Source organism: Macrobrachium rosenbergii, chromosome 6, assembly GCF_040412425.1.
Source record: "Macrobrachium rosenbergii isolate ZJJX-2024 chromosome 6, ASM4041242v1, whole genome shotgun sequence".
NCBI lineage: Eukaryota > Metazoa > Arthropoda > Malacostraca > Decapoda > Palaemonidae > Macrobrachium > Macrobrachium rosenbergii.
In genome coordinates this window covers 25,906,513-25,925,493 of record NC_089746.1, presented here as the reverse complement: position 1 = coordinate 25,925,493, position 18,981 = coordinate 25,906,513, and the positions used below count along the sequence as shown (strand labels likewise).

Genomic DNA, 18,981 nt, shown 5'->3' with positions numbered 1-18,981 from the left:
GGGAACAGAGCACGTCGCCTGTTTCAACGTCTCCCATCCGCAAGTGCAATAAATTGTTAACCCTACTTGCAAAAACACAGGACACTGTTTAGTGACAACAAACAGATGCACCGCCAGGAACCCCTAAATGTAGAAAACCATAAAAGGTCAAACGATGTTAAAATAAACACAAACAAAATACACACATAGGCTAAACAAAAACAAATACAATGCAGTAAATATTGATATGACTCATGGTATGCCTCTGACTGTATGTAATAGCCTACACATGAATCATAAGGTCCAACAGAAAACCTTCGGAAAGCTGGACTTGAAAACGACGCCAACTGCTGGAATGTAAGCTACAGCAGACTAGCTAAAAGTTCAGGCCAGCCTGGCCTACTAGCCTAATCACCTGAAATATAACTTCCTCGTCCTCTTCGGCGTTGCTCATTGTAACCTTTGTAGAAAATATAACAATAGTCTTATATAATTGTGCACGATGATGGCAACTGACATATACTTAAAGTGATTCAGCGGGACAAGTACACCTTTCAAATATTAGTTCAGATTAGAATAAATAGTTTGCTTTTGCACACAACGGGCCGACACAACATAAATCTTGGGTTAATTGGGTAACATTATTAGTATTAATCGGTAGATGCCTTTGAAACGGCTCCCCGCTTATTGCATGATTTTTGATTATGCATGCTGAAGTTTCCTGTTTTCTTTAGAAAAATATGCTGCTCAAAAATTCCTTAATGCAGATCTATAAAAATCAAGCTATTTCCTGTTACTTCCCCTTTTTCTTATGTTGTATGAAATTATGTTTGCTCGTAATATTGTTGTAGTAGGCCCATGGTCTAGACCTTGCACAGGCTAACGTATAAATGCTTCAGTTTTCATCCGCTTCACTGTATAAAGAGCGTAAGAAATCAGTCAACCACAGTTTAAGATCACTTCCCGAGAAAAGAGCAAATATTCCGAGAGAGTAAAGGACGTGGTAGTTTGGGGAACTGGTTACCACACCCTTAATAACACTATTTTTCCATAGTAATCCAGACCCGAAGCCTCCAACATACGTAATCACGCGTTGCACCGCACCTTCCACGCAAGAACAGGGGAAACTAACTACTGTAGAGTCCATCATAATAAAAACGACCATACCCTCATTAAACACCCAGACAGCCTCCACACTAGCTATTCATGGCATAACTAGTTGTTTTTTTATATTTTGGTCTGCATTTCAGCTTTTACTCACCTTTTCTTTTTAGATGTTTTAGTTTCTTTTTTAAACTCCGTTTTTGTGGTGATTTTTAAATTATTTTACCTTTTTACACGTTTTTGTAAGATTTTAAGTGATTTTGTAAATTGCAGCTTTGAAGATGCATTGAGATATTGCGAAACGCCGCCGGAAAAATAAAATGTTTTAATATACTTGCTGCTTTTTCCTGGATGCATTAGCCTTTATTTATACATTCATCACTTTGCAAACCTTCGTGATTCAGTAATACACACACACACACACACACACACACACACACACACACACACACATACACATATATATATATATATATATATATATATATATATATATATATATATATATATATATATATATACATATACCATTACCACTGGGAAAAATAAAGGAGTAGGCTATACCGGTGGATCTTGACCGATTTCTCCTTTATATATAAGCCACTGATGAATGACCGAATAATGTACAGATTGAATTAATAATAACTTGGCTTGTGAGTTTTGACTGGGTGTCTTTATTCACAAAGGTACCTGACATCTGCTGGAGTTTTTATCGATATATTAGAGGACTGACAGCTATATATACCGTGCTCTAAGAATACGTTCGTAGAACTGAATAAATTGTGTAAAAAAATGTAAATTTGAATTTAGAGGGAACTTTACTCTCAAAAGTTTGGTAGGGTAATGGGCAACCCTTTTATCCCCAGTAGTCTGTGTGTAGAATTTTCGGAGGCAAAATGTTAAACAAAATCATTCCATGCAATGTAGTATGGTTCAGGTATGATGACGATATAATTTGTATTTGGCCAGGGAACGAAATTGTAAAGAACTTTGATAAGTTAAATGAAATAATACCATTGGTTAAGTCACTATGGAAATCCAAAAGGATGGTCCCCTACCCTTTTTGGATTACCAAATACATAGAACTAGTAATAGATTTAAATACAGTGTTTACAGAAAACTCACCAACATTTTTGCTGATGCTCATTTTTATTTTGGTCAAAGCGATAAAGTTAAGAAAACGGTGTTCACATCCATGTTTTTAAGAGCATTGCGTATATGTAGCCCTGAATACACTGACGATGAACTTGATCAGATTAGGAATCCAGGCAAGATATTGAAGTATTTTGACTGCCTTAGACAATGCACTAGAAGCGACAAAAAAAGGATAAAAAAAATCTGCCTGTACTACCATATATAACAATATATTTTTAAAGACATCCCCCATCTGCTGAGGAACAATAAAACAATAAAACATGTACTTATGATTATAGCGTTGTAGACTGTGTTTGAAGAAAATTGTAAATCTGGTATGTAAAAAGAGACCCGCACGAAATGCATTATGGTCTTTCTTTGACATTGTACAAATGATGAAATTTGTTTATTTCTTGACTGTTGCCTATAGTTGTATCTTGTATGTTCAGTCTTGCCGATATTATCGCTATTGAACGCATTCACTCCGGGTGAAAATTACCAAAGTTTAATAAAGGAAAAATAGTGATATGAATGCAGGCTTTTAAAATGGTTCAACAAATAATCACCTAAACATTTGCATTTCTATTAATCATGCTTTATTTTTCACCACTATTCCTACGAAGATACTGGAGAACGCCAGAGCTACTGATGACGTAGGGAACGTCCCCTGTTTTTGTTTTTATGAATCACGAACAGCTGCTTCAAGCATTACAAACAAGTACGACGCGCGTGCTTTGTCTGGTAGGTTATTCGTGATTGTGGTTAATTCTTATTTATTAGACTACTACTTTTGTCATTATGGTAGCAGTGTATGCAGTTATTTTGTCAAAGTGGCAGTGAAACGGAACACTAACTAGGCGTAGGCTGATCTTAGGCCTATATTGCTCACCAAGGTTGTTAACCCTTGATCTTGATGATAGGATTTTTCTAAGCTAGGCCTTAATCTTAAGCCTAATTTTGAGTATACGTGGAAGGACTAGGGTAGATCGAAGTAGTAGCTCCGTGGCGGCGATTTCCTTCTGATTTGATTTTTCTACAGTTTTTTGGTTGCTAATTATGGATTTACCTTTAATTTTTGGCGCTCTTGTGTAATTAACCTGTAATTAACCCCTGAAGTCCATCCAACAATGGGTTACCATACGCGATCTTCACGAGACAGAGCACGGGTACGTCTGTTTGGAACGGTTCATACCCCGCTCGGCAAGTGCAATAACTGTTAACGTATGGGTAACGCCCCCCCCTGGGCCAGTACTAAACACGGCGAAGGGACATTCTATTTGGCCGACAACAAACAAATGCACCGCCAGTATCAGAAGCCCTAAAGGTGTAGAAAAAACCAGTTTCCAAGGTAAAAAATGGCATGGAGCTAATACTTAGAATTACAAGGACTAGGACTAGACTATGTGCTTGGAAACAGGTGAAAAATTTGGTAACAATAAGATAACCTACTCCAATAGCCTGCCTTGCCGAATGGGCTGCTGTAAGTTACAGGAACCATACCTAGTCCTATGTTTGTCCGACTACTGACGTACTTCGTTCATTCATGACCATTAGATGCTGTGTTTACCTTATTTGTATCAAAGAGAGAGAGGGATTCTGCAAATTCATGTAGTGACATTTAGAATCCACGAAAAATCAATAATCGTACTTACAGAATAGTGAGCAGACACAACAGTGTATAAAACAGTTTACTGTACATACAAAATGGAAAGCAGCATGCATATATAACATTAAAGTAAATAATAATAAAAGAAAACATTCAGCTCACATGTTGGTCAGTGGAGGGCTGCTTTGGTAGTTAACAATGGGAGTTATACATTTTCACTCATCGTTTACGAAACAAGCTAAATTTGTTTATTAATAGGAAACTGCCGACAATTGATAAACCCATTATTCTGCTAGTAGTAGCTGGTAAAATCTTTTCCTGAAGCTGGTAAAGTCTTTTCCTGAACCAAAGAAAGAGCAATTTTTTAGGCTTGGTTTTAAGTCCTGGATTTTGTTATTTTGGGGAGTATCAAGACATATTTTGTATAGGAGCATACTTTCATATCATAAAGGTGTTTACTTTTAGTTGACATGTTTTTGGGACTTTCAGACCCAGTCACCAAGGTCCCTAGGTCCCTTCATGCAGTTTCTTGATTCTGACTGAATTGAAGTGGTTGTCTCTGTAAGGCTGCGCTTTGCTTCACACATACGAGAATCTTGCTTTCTAAATGGAATTCAATTTCTGGTGGCAGTAAGATCCAGAAAAGATTCCAGATCAGATAAGAATGTTTTGGGTTTCATGCAAGAAACCTTTAGCTCGGGTGGCTGAGTAGATTTTGTCTAGCTGCACTACCCACCATCATCTTCTTAGTGTGGGAATCAGCTGTCTTTAACTGTAGGTAAGACTTATCCCAAGTGATATAAATTTTCATAATTTATATTATTAGGATACTTAACTACTGTTAAAGTAGACCCTGCCCAGCCTCTCCACAACTTAGTTGACCATCAGGACCGTCAGGGAAAGTTCTGAGAGCTAAAGCATTCAAAATACTAATGGAGAACGGGTGTACTAGACAATCCTCAGGGTCAGCCATGCCATCTTCGTTTATTTGAATGCCAACCCACCTATCAGCACAGAGATATAAGTTATCTTTAACAGTAGGTAAGTATCCTAATAATAAATTTTAATATGAAAATGTCTTTAATTGGTATAGACTTGAGCGGGGTCGGTTTCCAGATTTTTGCTATTAACAAATTCCATACTTGATTTTGTGTTTAAGTAATTTTTTTACTTGTTACAGATTTTTTTTTTTATGAAAAGAGTAAGAAATGGAGGGCAGCGCGAGTCGTGGTGGCCATGAGAACACAAATTTTGGTGAGAACAGTGTTGTCGTTCCAGCATTTTCAACTCCAAGTAAACCAGAATCAGATGTATACTATGGCATATATGTACCAGATATTTTAGACTTCTCAAATGGTCAAGGTTAGTAAATGACATGTTCTGATAATTTTGTAGGACTTTTTATGGTTCTTTCCACTTGCAAAACTATATAGCAAATGATCCCATGTAAATACAAACCTTTTGTTGCATAATTTACATTTCTGGTACAGTGGTAAGTACACAGATTGCCCAATTTAAAGCAGCTGACATGATTGTCAGAGTTGTGATTTCAGGTAAGCTGAGAGATCCCTCAAAGGGAAGTCACTCACTAACTGTTTGTGAATCATGGTTTCAATGGCTGACTAGTGGCAGTTAACTGAATAAAAGCTTTAGATATTTTGTGAGAGAAAATTACAGCACTCTTCAAAACAATGAAAATTATGTCTACCCTGCTTAAATGTTACATAAAATGTACACCCATAAATAACAAGGCAAATAAAGTATTGCCTCAACTTTACAGACAGTTTTGGGGTCTGGCCGTCTGATAAGTATGAAAATCTGTTAGGTAACAAAGACACTCTGTTATAACTTGCCCTTGAATATTTTTAATATATCTTACAGCTGGCAGCAATTCCAGAGTTTCTAACCTAACTAACCTGTACTTTACACTTTACATTCAATTTATGAAATTAATTTCAAAATGTAACACATTAAAGATGGTGGCATAGCAAAAAATACAGTATAATGAAACTGATAAGTGCAGAAGTCCATTAAGATGAGGAGTTCCTTATATTTACATGAAAGACATAAGAAGAAATTTTGCCCCTTGTGTCTTATCTGCCATCATTTTAGTATCCTTGTATAATTTTTAACCTGTTTTGCACTTTGTCACAAACCAGATGAGTTGGCTTAGAGTTTTTCATAAGATTTAATAACTTAGATATAATTTTTCTCAAAATAGGAGACATTAACTATGAAGTTTTCACTACTATTGTTGTGAACTAACAAATTTTTGCTGTGAGATGGCTAGGAGAAGTTTCAGATCACAGGCAGTTGTGATGACAGTTACCTTGATAGCTTCTAACTGTGGTTTCCTAAATCAACTCACTTATTGATGCTGGCTGCTAACACTCAGAGGTGTGCTTTGCTCATTGGGTGTCGTGCTTGAGTGTGACTCAGTTTTAAACTTACCCAAGCAATACATAGTTCATAAAAATAAACAGTTGTGCATCCTCTTCATGAAGGACTGACTAAACTTGGCATGGAATATTCACTTTCAGTAAATTTCAGAGTTGGGATGTAGTTATCCCTTTTCCTCTTTATTGACGAGATTGTCAAGCATGTGTTTAGTGCAGTAAAAGGTATTTTTGTCGGAATGACTCAGAAATTTTTTGCATGATGATGAGTTTTTTCTTACACACACACACACACACACACACACACACACACACACACACACACACACACACACACACACACACACACACACACACACACACACACACACACACACACACACACACACACACACACACACACACACACACACACACACACACACAATTTATGAGTGGCCATCACTGTCCCTAGTGGTAATGGCTGGTTCCACTAGTGAGACAAGTTACATGACTTGCCCGTAATCACTGCCGTGGTATTTACTTAGCCATTACGTTTTGATAGTTCAGTTCCCACCATTACATATTTTGGTAGTTCAGTTCCCACTTACCCTTGTGAAATTGGAACATGAGTAGTTATAGTGATACAGTATTGTGAAATGGGTGATACAGTATTGTGAAATGGGTATCTTCCTGAATTTTGTATGATATTTGTATGAAATATGTCTGCCTACATCTTTGGTAAATTATGAAAGTACTGTAATTGCATCTGTTTTCAGAATATGAAAAAGTTTATGTAGACAAAGGAAAATGTCTGGCTGCGATGAAAAAGTTTCGAGGTTCAAGATTCAAAAGTTTCAGCACATATGACGAAGCACTTTATTTTGCTGAAAATGGACCAGTAACTGCTGTGATACAGAACAGTGCTGTTGGTGAAGAAAAAAGCGTTAATCTCAATGCAGAAAAATCTAGCCCATATTCTGGACCCAAGTCACAAGACCTAGTCAAATTCCGTAAGGCAATAGAGAAGGATGATATGACTTATTTCGAAAAGGTAGAGTATTGCTGTTATTAATGATGTATTTTTTTTTTAAATTAAATTCTTGACATGTTTTTCAGTCAAGAATTTGCTGTGGGTCTTAACATGAAAGAAAATTAGCAGTCATCTTAACTGTAATCCTAGGTATGAGCTATCATGTTTATTCTTAATCAAAAATTTAAGGAAAAACATTTTTCAGAAGTTGTAGAATCACTCTCATAGTTATCTGTGTTTGGAATTGACACATTTATGGTTTGATGTCATACGGTATACTCTAGATTAATTTTTAGAAAGAGGAAACAATATGATGTTCCATCTCAAAATCTTTCCATCCAGTTCTTAATCAAGTGTCTACCATGTGTGAAATAGTGAATTGTTGATTTAATATTTAGAGGATAATTGCCCTCTAAAAGAATCTTTGAAATGGTAATGGGCTTTTGACCTGCTTAAGGCTTCCTTTTCTGATGTTTAAAGATTATTGTTGCCAAATTTTCACAATGTAAAATATGTACTTTCAGTGTATTGAAGAAAATCCAAGGTATTTAGTGAGTAGTGGAGACACACCATCCATTTTACAAGAGGGATCTCGTTACAATGCACTTCATATAGGATGTAGAAATGACAGACCAAAGTTTGTTGCCAAGGTTGGTATTTAGACCATTAGTTTTATATATGAGTACATATTCTTGTTTCTTGGAGTTAACAGTTGCATATATTTACATCTAATGACTGATTTTAATTTTTGCGTACTGTATGTAGAAAGTTGTGTGAGAGTAGATTTCAAGAATTGGCTGTAGGTTGATATAAGTGTTTAATTTTCTGGAGGTTAGGCAAGAAGTATGTAGGTTTTGTACATTACTTTATTTCTCTCTCTTTTTATTTATTTAGGTGCTCGCTACAGTTGCTGATGCTCAGTTTTTCCAGAAGCTTTATCCTGATGATACCCTTGAAAGTTCTGGAAGGCGTAGCATGTATTTGCTAGATGCCTATCTTAACACCCCAGATAAAGGTTTGAATGAGTCACCCCTACATTTTGCAAGCAAGCATGGGTCACTGGAATGTGTGCGCATTCTTACTTCATATCCAGACTGCAGTAAAACTAGGAAAAATAAATTTTCACAAACACCAGTGGAGGTAATAAATTTCTATTTAAGGTTTTTATGGTGTTGTTAATGTTATTTCTATAGTGTTGTTATTTCTATAGTATTATTAAAGGTATTGGTAAAGATATCAATAAAAATACTACAGGTGTAGGCAGCAATCCCTTATTCAAAATTATGAAAACCTTCTAGCTCTAAAAACTAAAATTTTTTGGGGAGGCTAGTGACTCAGTCAAAAGGTCATAAGATCAGTGTGATGTATTGCTGCTTATAGTCCCACTTGTGTGAAAATTCATGTGTTTACTGTATGTATTGTAATCATATTGTATAAGATATGAACATTGCGATCATGCACCATTTGCATTCTGGTAATTTTAAATTCTCAAACTCATCAGCTGATTGAGTTTTGTCTACAGTACATGAACATTGCCTTTTGTTGCTAAATGATAGCAGGCTGAGGAGTACTGACATCCTCACTGCCATTAGTTGCTAAATGAAACAGTATTTGGAGATGCACTTTTTGTATACAGTAGCCCTTCAATTATCCAGATCACTATTATCTAGAACTCAACAGTATCCGACACACCCGGACCAGGGACCAGTGCCCCAAGGATATATGATATACTGTATATAAATTTTTAAAAATTTGAAAAAACTGCTCTGATGGTTGGCAATGCTGCGCAGCTTCAGGAAAATGTTGGTAACATTGGTTACACTCAAACAGACTAAGGAAGGGTTTCGGAGGGTGGGGGAGGCCTCGAGAAGTTTCCAAGGTTGGGGGTGTGGGTTGGATCGCTGGGCACCATGCGAGGCGAGGGGCACTAAAGCTGTATAGAGAATGGGTTGTTTTGGAAGGTGGGTGGAGCTAGGGAGCAGTTTCCCTGGCTGGGAGGGGATGGGGATACAGTGTTGAATGGGTGAAGAGGGCTAGGTAGGCATCTGACTTAATACAGCTTGTTTCGTATAGTTATGCTCATGATTTTTTATTTATATTTTGTACTGTTCTCATTTATATTTGTGCTGTGTTTTCTCATTTATTATTTTTACAACCAAAATGATAAATGCAATCATGTGAGTAGGGTACGAGAGAGAGAGAGAGAGAGAGAGAGAGAGAGAGAGAGAGAGAGAGAGAGAGAGAGAGAGAGAGAGAACAACAACAGCTGAGATGAAATATCAGTGATGAAACATTCTCTTGTGTACTGGTATGATATACATGATAATCATACTTAGAGTCAACTAAACTTGTAATGAAATACTGTACAGTAAATCAAGCGAAGCAAAAATGAAAGTGTTACTGTGCTAAGAAACACACACGAATGCACACACTGTAGAGACGGTACATCAACATTGATGAATTGTAACTACACACACACACACACAGGCATACAAGTAAAGCGTCCATGATATTATTAGGTGAGATGAAAAATTGGTAATTCCATTAAAACAGAAAATGATCAACTACTTTTTATTACTTTTCTCAATATGAATTTGCTTTGAACAGTTGTCATTTGGAAATGCCATATGTACTACAGATGTAAACACAGGGTGTTGTAATGCAATTCACAAACACAGTTTGTGCATTACAAACAGAGTGAATTTCAGTTTCGGTTTTGAAGTAAACAAACAATTCCGGAAACAGCTGTTTTGCAATTTTGAGGGATTTTACTATTACGTAAAGTATGTTAGTTTACCTTTGTGTAGCCTTTTTACAGTTCTCTACAAAAATAAAAATAATTCTGGTAAATACATTTATTTCTTTCAGCAACTAAAAAGTGATTCTCCTAATTCGTTCAATAGTAGGCTCAATCAGCTGATTTGGAGAATGTAAACATTAGTCATTGCATGTGGCTGAGGATTGGTTTTCTTATACATATTATGATGATAAATGTAGTATAAATGGACCCTGTAAGTATAATGTCAGTTTCATCACTGCTACCTTTATACAGGTGTAAAAGTCTATTTGACTTATGCAAGTGGATACTGTGAGTGTAATACCTAGCCTAGTTTAATAGTTCACATAAACAGGTTGTAAACAGTTTGTATCTTGTGTATGGTAGTACAATATGGTAACAACTGATGAGAAAGTTGCTGTATAAAAATACATTAATGGTCGTAAAATTATGGTAGACTATGATTAAACATAGATAGGTACCTAAGTACTGAATTGTGTCATTTACGAGAGAGAGAGAGAGAGAAGAGAAAAGGAAGGGGTAACATTTTTTTCAAAGTGTATATATATATATGCAGTATATTATGTTATAAGTATGGGAAAAAAGATAGATAATTGCCTTTTGCATTAAAGTTTTCAGTTTAAAGTGAGATTGTTAATGTTTATTAGGTATTGACAAGTTTTGGTGAGGAAGGGTACAAAGTTGCCCTTGTCCAGATTTTGCCATTATCAGACAGGCCCTTGGCTCTATTAATCTGGGTAATTGAAGGATTACTTATCCAAGCCAGGTTTAAAATGCACCTAACCTTTGTTTTTAAATGCTGTAAGTTAGTTGAAGTAAAGGTGTGATTTCACCAATTTCAGATGTTGCTTTTGCCTATTCCAAAACATTTTGCAGCCTGTATATTATTTGTTTCTTCCGTCACAGCTACAAACCTGCAGCTTAAATTTAGCTGCATATACTTTCTAAAGAAATTCAGCACTGCAAGAGGGATGATTACAAATTTGTTTTATTTTTATAAGCTTTTTACTTTTATTTTGGTCCTCATGCCTTGTCAAGGGTTGTAGTCCAACTCTGCCTTGATACTTCACACGCTTAAGACATTACCAACCTCAGATGAAAATTGAGGGTAAGCTGGTTGATGTTGTGCCTTCTTTGAAAGAAACATGGGAATACTGCCCTGTTTGTCTTCCAGTCAGTTGTGCGGTCTATTTCAGTAGATGATCACCAGTGTTGAGTTCAAACAACTTTGGGTCTAGTTAGTACATGGGTTTTCTGTGTGCAATACTACTGATAGAGGAAATGTCCCCATGTGGGTTTCATCATTTGGCTTTTGTTAATGATGCCTTCTTGACAATTATTCTGGCTTACATTAATAACAGTATATAGTATTCATGGAAAATGAGGGATTCATCAGCAAACCTGGTCTAACCAGATATTGATAATCATTTAAAAAGGAGGAATAAAGAACAGTACAGTATACTGAAAAAGTGAACCCTTTGGGCATTGTCAATTCCCATCTTTTGCCAGGAGGCATATTTTGTGAACTTGGAGTCATTTAAGGATTTGCAGTCAAGTCATCACACTTCTAAGACAAGCCATTGGAGGTTTAAAAACTGTTACTTAATGGCTACCTGGGTTTGAGATGTTTCAATTCACAAATTGCAGATGAAGATTCTGTATCTTGGCAGGCAAAGGTGAGAGCCATGTTTCATCTGCCAGTGTATCAGAATCTACTTCACATATCAGTGAATATGAAAATAATGGTGGTTATCTATTAGCTTTGCATTCTGGAAGGAAGTCTGCATGAACCCAAATGTTGACGTTTTAACTATTTTCTTGCTAAATCAAGGAATTTGATAGGCTAATATTCTGTCTAGCAGGTAGTAGGATTTCTAAAAAATTTTAATTTGCTATTCTGTTGTTTTTTGAATAAATTGGTTTCATAATTTATAAATAGTAAAAATCTGCAATCAGAAAACAAGAAGTATTAATTTTAATTATATTTCTATAGTACGTACAGTACTATATGAGTATGTATATCACTCATTTTACTTCCTTTTTATGATTCTGTTAATATTCTTTCTGGCGTGATAACTCATTCTGTAATGTGTTACATAATACATAAGTTTGCTTTGTGGTTTATTGGCTGAATTTTTTGTAGCTTGATAATCTTGACCTGGCTAAGTTACTCATATCAATTACTCATTATTTTTAGTGAAGAAAGGTCAAAACCACTAACTTTTATCCCAGGGATGTTATGCAGAAAGTATAATGATAGGTGGGAGAATATTAGTTAGGAATAACGTAAATATAAGAGAGAGGGAAAGAGAATTAATAATAATGAAATGAGATAGAGCGAGAGAGAGAGAGAGAGTAATGACACTTCCTGTGCCGTGATTATTTAGTCAAAACATTGGCGCCAGTTTAATCTAAGCGCAATCATTAAAGAATGTTTAACCGTCCTACCTATGAGCTGACCTTTCAACTTTCCCCGGAACCTAAAGACTTCCGGTGATGTCATTAGTCCCCACCTACGACGGAGGGGATTAAGTCATCTAATCACACCCAAAGGGACGTTGTTAGATAATCTCCGACCACTTAGGACGTCTACAAGGGCGGGACAGAAGCTATTGTCCGCGTATTGATGGGATGGACATTTCCTTTCAAGAACCTTCAAAAAGGCAAGGAAGGGAGGAAGAGAAGCAGATAGATAGCAGACAGAAGATAGAGAAGCAGAGGAGTGAGGTTGTAAGCCTCACCAGTTGTGGGTTGAGAAGAAAGCAAGGCTCACTTCGATTCACTTAATTGTAAATATAATGTATATTTTAATTAGTGTGTTAATGAAATAAGAAAACTACACTGGGTCTTTCTAAGCCTCCTGGGACTCAAACGTTACTATAACAACAAAGCCAGAAATGATTAACTATAAAGGAAATGATAAACTTCTTTACATGGGCAGCAAATAAAATAAATAATAAGAAAGGAACATCATAACATTTGAAGGTGGTAAAAACATAACAAATGGTGACTACATCATTACATGGTGCTTTACTAGTTTGGGGCAGTTGGTTGAGGCATTTTTAAGCTTCACCAGCAGCAGGAGGTGCAGTGAAATCCTCATCTTCCTTTTCTTGATACTCCTTACATTCATATCTTGTTCATTCTCAAAAGACCTTTTCTTTTGGTTGATGCTAACTCTTTTGATCACTTATTAAAAGCAAACTTCTAGTGTGACGCACTGTGTTCCACTACTCAAAGTAACCAATATGGTTACATGAGCTTGTGCATTTGTTTCTTAAAAGTCCCCAGCTTTTCTTCTGGATCCAAAATTGTGATTCAGATAAGATATAATTGAAGTGGTTGTAATAAAACTTATAACATATACTGTAACATATTTTCTCATACAAACCAATCAATTATGCAGTATATGAAGTTTCCACCCCCATCCTTCATTCTGTTTAACACCCTGCCTACTTGAACTGTTGAGGAGAGCAGTAGCTACTGAGGAGTTCATGGTATTTATGCATGAGTGGTTGCTCTTTTGTTTGGAAGACAAAAGATATTGTGTGTTAGGACATTTGAGACTGTTAACTTGGGCATTTATTATTGATGGATATGAAGAAATTAGTCTTATGTCGTAAAAACTCAATTTTCTTCTGGTTGAATTATGTGTAGTGTCAAACACTATTTCAGTGTTATTTTTTTACATTTTTAAATTGCTATTAAGGAAATTACCTTTTGATATATGAGTACAGTAGATTCATTTATAGACACAGTGGGTGAGTTATTGAAAGCTGTAACCAAAAGAGATTTTTAATTGTAGTGAATTTTTGGTATTAACAGTGAAAGAAAAATATTTCACAACTTTCTGGACCTTTACAGATTGTTGGCACCAGGGCAAAGAATCCATCTAAGACTGTGAATGAGGAGATTTGCAGTCTGCTTGGAGAGCATTACTATGTTCCCTTATTGCGTGATGACGACCTGTGTGTACTTCCACAAGTAGGGGAGCCTTGGTCACCAAAGCAAGACTCCCCTGGTTTTCTCACAGAAGAGCAACAGCTAATGACTTGCCTTAGCCCTAGCAGTTCTGGCAGTCCTCTTAGCCCTGTCACTCCTACTTTGAAGGTAAATCAAGAATTGTATTTAGAGCATCTAGTAGTGATAATTTCAGAAGCTACATTTTATGCAACCTAAGATGTATAACATGCTCAGCATATTCTCAACATAGCCAGAATGAGAGTAGATACCTGGCCACCATTAGTAGGTTTCTAATTTTGTGTACAGAATACAAAAGCAATCATATTTTTCAAAAAATATTGGGTGGAGAAAAGAATTATAAGCATGAACTGGAAGGCACATGTAGTGCATTTACAAAAGTTAAAATAAGACTTTCTTAAACCTGATTAAAGAAACTATGTTATAAAACTGTTACTATGCCAGAATTTCTTTTTATTTTAGAGGCAATAAAAACCATAGATCCATTTTGTGATGAAGAGAGAATCAGCACTGGAACCTATAAATCCCTCTCCCCACAATTCTTTATAAGTGGAAAATGTTGAACCCTCTCTGCTTCATAAACTGTAATTATGTTAAGAGATGTAACGACATAGTTGATGACTTGCCAACTAGAAATATTTTTGATAAATGTTTTTATAAATTGGTCTTTCATCACCATTATATGTTAAATCTGGCAGACTTGAGGATGTATAGACTAAAATTTCAAGCCCAAACTGAGTTGGAATTATTACTACAGTATTTTAAATTAGGGAGCTAGACCACTGATTCATATTTTAGCTCACTGGGCTAGACCAAAAGATCGTTTGTAAATTGGAGGTGAAAATTGGAGCAAAGTAGGGTTAAAGCTATGTCAAGTAGGAAGAGACTAAAGGGAACAAATGGAAAGCCAGAAAGCAGTTTATTTGGAGCTGAAGGAATACTGCATAGAACCTATAGTTCCATGTATAAGTGTGCAACACAAGGCACAGTAAGCACTGGCCCCCTGTTGGGGAAACGGTGAGTCATGGCTCAGGAGCCAGCCTGTTGGTTGAGAAATATGGGTTGTTACTTAACATCTAAGTTAGAACAACTTAATTGGAGGAGGACTTGTAATAGCTCTGTTGTTGTTTCTAATTAGGTTAACAGACTTTTAAGCCAGAAAATGTAAACATTAGCATTTCCTCCAGTATTAGAACTCCACCCCCCTTGCGCAATTTATAAAAAATCTGAATAAAAAATTGTAACTCAAAGGGCTAGCCATCTTGAACATCACAAATGACGTGTAATTATTATGTAATTCTAAATCTCAAAATTTGCATTAGGTAGAATTTGTTGCTAAATTATGTGCAGAATCAAGTTGTTCTGTCTACTTATTAATCTACAGTTTTCACATAACTTTTAAAATGTTCAGTAATCATAATTGTGAAAGATGTGCTACCAAAGAAATGTGTAACTTTCAGTGATTTGGATCCATGCTCACATATGAAATAAGGGATATGAAGATGCTGGTAAAGCACCCAAAGCTAAAACTACTATGGCCATGTGTACAAGCATGATTTATAGACAATAAATTTTATGAAAAAATTAAAAAAGATTGAGACCAATGTGGATTGAAGCATTATACTCTAGAAAAAGAATTCATTCCGTAGAGACCATCGTGGATTGAAGCATTATACTCTAGAAAAAGAATTCATTCCGTACAATAGTAGTTTTATCTCATCTTTGACCGTTCGTCGCAGACTCCTAGCACTGTGCTGTTGTGTGGGAGCATCAGAGTTGCTCTAAACTAAAGCAGCGTAGCTTTTTTAACCTCCTAACCATTACATTTTTCTTTCCTTACTCTGTGTGAAATGGTCCTTGAATGATGACCCTTCAACTTTGTGATTTTGATGATTCATAAAACATGGAGGAGGATGAGGTTGGACAGCATGCCCCCTCATCCATAGCATCCAAATAGCTGATGTGGTGGTTGTATGAGGTAAGATCTAATGCCAAGTTCTGCTTCTAATGCTGATGCCAGTCTCAGTGGAGGCTTTGCTTATATCTGGGAGTAGGCCCCAGGGCGGCCTGTAAGGAGAGGGTTCATCCATCCCTAATGTGGAGTTCCATGGTAGTCAAGAGAAAATACCTGAATAAATTTTAATGGCTAGTCTGTAAGGAATATATTAAATGCATCAAACACTGATAACCAAAATGTGGAAGTGGATACTTCATGAGCCCCTTTACAAAAGTCAAATCCCAGAGAGACTTCTTATAAGACACTGAAGGTGTGAAGCATGTGATTATCTATACCAAGCAAGAATAGGAAAATTCAGACGAGACTCAATCTTGATTCATTTTGATTCATATTGATTCCAGTTTTAGAGTGAAAATGGGTCAAGACTTCTGATATTAGAAACAGATAAGAAAATATGCTCATGAAATTTAAAACTACCAGGTAACTAGATGTCTAAGAAAGGAAATATCATTTAGGCAAATTAAAGAAAACAAATGATGGGTTAAAACCATTGCCAAAAATCTCTCTCTCTCTTTTTTTATAAAAAGATTTCCAATACTGTCTCTAACTCTAGTTGAATCACACTTCTTTTGTATTCCAAGACTGTCTCTAACTCTAGTTGAATCACACTTCTTTTGTAATTTTCTCTTATAGCTATCTGATAATCAAAACTACTGTATACACCATCAGTGTTAAAGTAACAAAATCTGACAGAGTGAACAGTGTCCATGGTATGTTATGTATCCCAACAATGGAGATGAACTAGTAGATAAAAAAACTATTTTAGGGCACTTAGGAGATACAGTATGTTAACATAGAGGACTACAAAATATGATATCCTCATTAAGAAAATGGAGACATCATTAAAAGTGTTCCTCTGAAAACAAATTTTATGCCAAAACAGAGAGCTGACATCATATACTGTATATCTCAGCCTCTACAGTGCAAAAATTGTAGTAGGTATAGGCACACAATAAAAAATTTATGATTATGATAGAGTGCATGCTGTAGGTCAAGTGATTATAAAACACAATGGAATCAGAAAACCATTTTGTGTTAACTGCTGTCAAGTCTACCAGATGAAAGTTCTGTCATATATATACAATACTAGACTAAAAATATTACAATGTAGAACACTAGACTAAAAATATTACAATGTAGAACACTAGACTAAAAATATTACAATGTAGAACACGTCTTTAAGAAGAAAAAGTAAGAACTGAAAGGAAAGTTATTATGACCCATCCAAAAAAATTTATCTATAATAAGTACCATATTTCCTGGCTTTAAAGATGCTTTTTTTTTTTAAATGAGGCTCAGAAATTTACTTTGCACCTAGAGGCTGAAGGGTATTTTTATTAGACCTATCCTAACCCTAGAGGAAGGTTATCTTTGGTAGACAGTAATCAGAACTATATGTAACCTCAGCATGAAGTGTATTTTATAATTAGTTAAAATAGTATATAAACAAACATACTCGTATAAAGTAAAACATAAAAATATACCTAGTTAAAAAAATTCATTCTGGCATCAGGAGATGGGAGTAGACGAGTTAACAGGAAGAGTAGTAATTTAAATGAAGAAAAAGTAATTTAAATATTTATCAGTATTACCAGTATTTTCACTCATCTCAAACAACCCTGACTTTAAGGGAATGTTATTGGCTGACAAAAGTAATATTGTAATGTGTTAAAAAGATTTGCCAGTAAGTCTTACTGTAGCAAGACTATTATATTTAAAATGTTTGTGTCATGTTTGTGTGGTATTTTACAAAATGGTAACAATGTGCAAAATATTTTAAATGTTTTGATGGTAATAATTTTTGTTATTTTTAACAACTGTTCAGTATTGTGTTAATTGCTATTTTCATTCTATTTGTACTTTGTTCTGCTTGGCTTTCATGTTCATGCCATGTTTTTGCAAGGTACAACTGAGCACTAAAATGTTATTCTTTATTTATGGTAATGCAATACACTCCCTGAACACCTGAATTAACCCTGGTCACCTACCAGCCCGAACTACATCCCCATAACTTTTACCCACTAAGTGGGTAATTAACTGTCAGCGTTACCAAGGCTTACAGGAAAATCTTGTCAAAATGAGTTACAGTACCTGAAACACCATTGGCAACACTGCTGCAAGTACCAGCTGAGGGAGGCCAGGTTCCCCAATTGCTTTTTGTTCGCCATGCTGTGGGTGTGTCCCATATCAGGCGAACTTTTGGTCAATTAGCCCGACCCCCATTTAAAGAATTTGGACATCAGATTACGATTTGGACTGTTTTCAACGCCTTTTCTCCTGGATTGATACTTTATTGACTGGTTTTGGAACTTCTCTCGCGGTTTTGACCTTGGATCGGTACTTTGGACTCAATGGGATAAGTCAAACAAGAAGATGTTGCCGTCTGCTAGCTAGGCTGCTTCTACTTCGTCTACATCTTAGACGACCGAGCCTTCTACTGTTGGAGATGCTACCGTTCATCGGTCCTGCATGGCCTGCAAGCGTAGGATGAGCACTGTACCCTCAAACATGATCGGCATTTTGTTTGTGTTTTATGTAGGAAGGTACAGTGTAGTACCAGTTAGATTACATGACAAGTGTAGGTCTTGGTCGGTAGATCAGATGGAATAATATGTAAAACACAGAAAATCCTGAGCTTCTAAAAGTAAGCGTAGGTCAGAACCAGCTGTAGAGGTACAGGCTCTTGATAAGGAAGCTTTAGAATCTGAATTCAAGAAGTTAGAAGACAAGTTATCAGCTAGGATGTCTAGTCTTGCCTAGCTTTATGACTAAATTAACAGAAACTAAAGATAGGGATAGTACTAGTGTTGTAGATTCTAATTGTTCTTTTTCAGCCCCCCTGCCTGTTCCAGAACCAGCCCTACTGGGTGCTGGGGGTCATGGAGAACCACAAGCCGTGAAGGTAGGATCTGCCGGCCCCCCCGGGCGCAGAGCAGGCAGTGTTGGCAGCAGAAT

At 36.1% G+C, this 18,981-nt stretch overlaps 2 protein-coding genes across 4 annotated transcripts in view; one reads left to right on the top strand and one right to left on the bottom strand.

Annotated features, from left to right (window-relative positions):
* LOC136839371 (vezatin-like) overlaps nucleotides 1–1,115 on the bottom strand; it is a 34,404-nt gene extending 33,289 nt beyond the window's left edge. Inside the window, 1 exon segment of the mRNA XM_067105285.1 lies at nucleotides 395–1,115. Within this exon segment, the coding sequence (XP_066961386.1) occupies nucleotides 395–433 (39 nt within the window). The 5' untranslated portion in view covers nucleotides 434–1,115.
* A 1,710-nt stretch (nucleotides 1,116–2,825) lies between these two features.
* Nucleotides 2,826–18,981, top strand: part of Ankle2 (ankyrin repeat and LEM domain-containing protein 2) — a 52,671-nt gene continuing 36,515 nt past the window's right edge. For 2 of the 3 annotated variants that reach the window (XR_010853304.1, XM_067105283.1), the window contains exons 1-6: nucleotides 2,826–2,958; nucleotides 5,004–5,185; nucleotides 6,978–7,252; nucleotides 7,756–7,881; nucleotides 8,126–8,371; nucleotides 13,893–14,138. Coding sequence is in view for 1 of the 3 variants with exons in the window: in XM_067105283.1 (XP_066961384.1) it covers nucleotides 5,032–5,185; nucleotides 6,978–7,252; nucleotides 7,756–7,881; nucleotides 8,126–8,371; nucleotides 13,893–14,138 (1,047 nt within the window). In the remaining 2 variants the exon portion in view is untranslated. The remainder of the gene's footprint in view (nucleotides 2,959–5,003; nucleotides 5,186–6,977; nucleotides 7,253–7,755; nucleotides 7,882–8,125; nucleotides 8,372–13,892; nucleotides 14,139–18,981) is intronic. The other variant, XR_010853305.1, reaches the window with a different exon arrangement.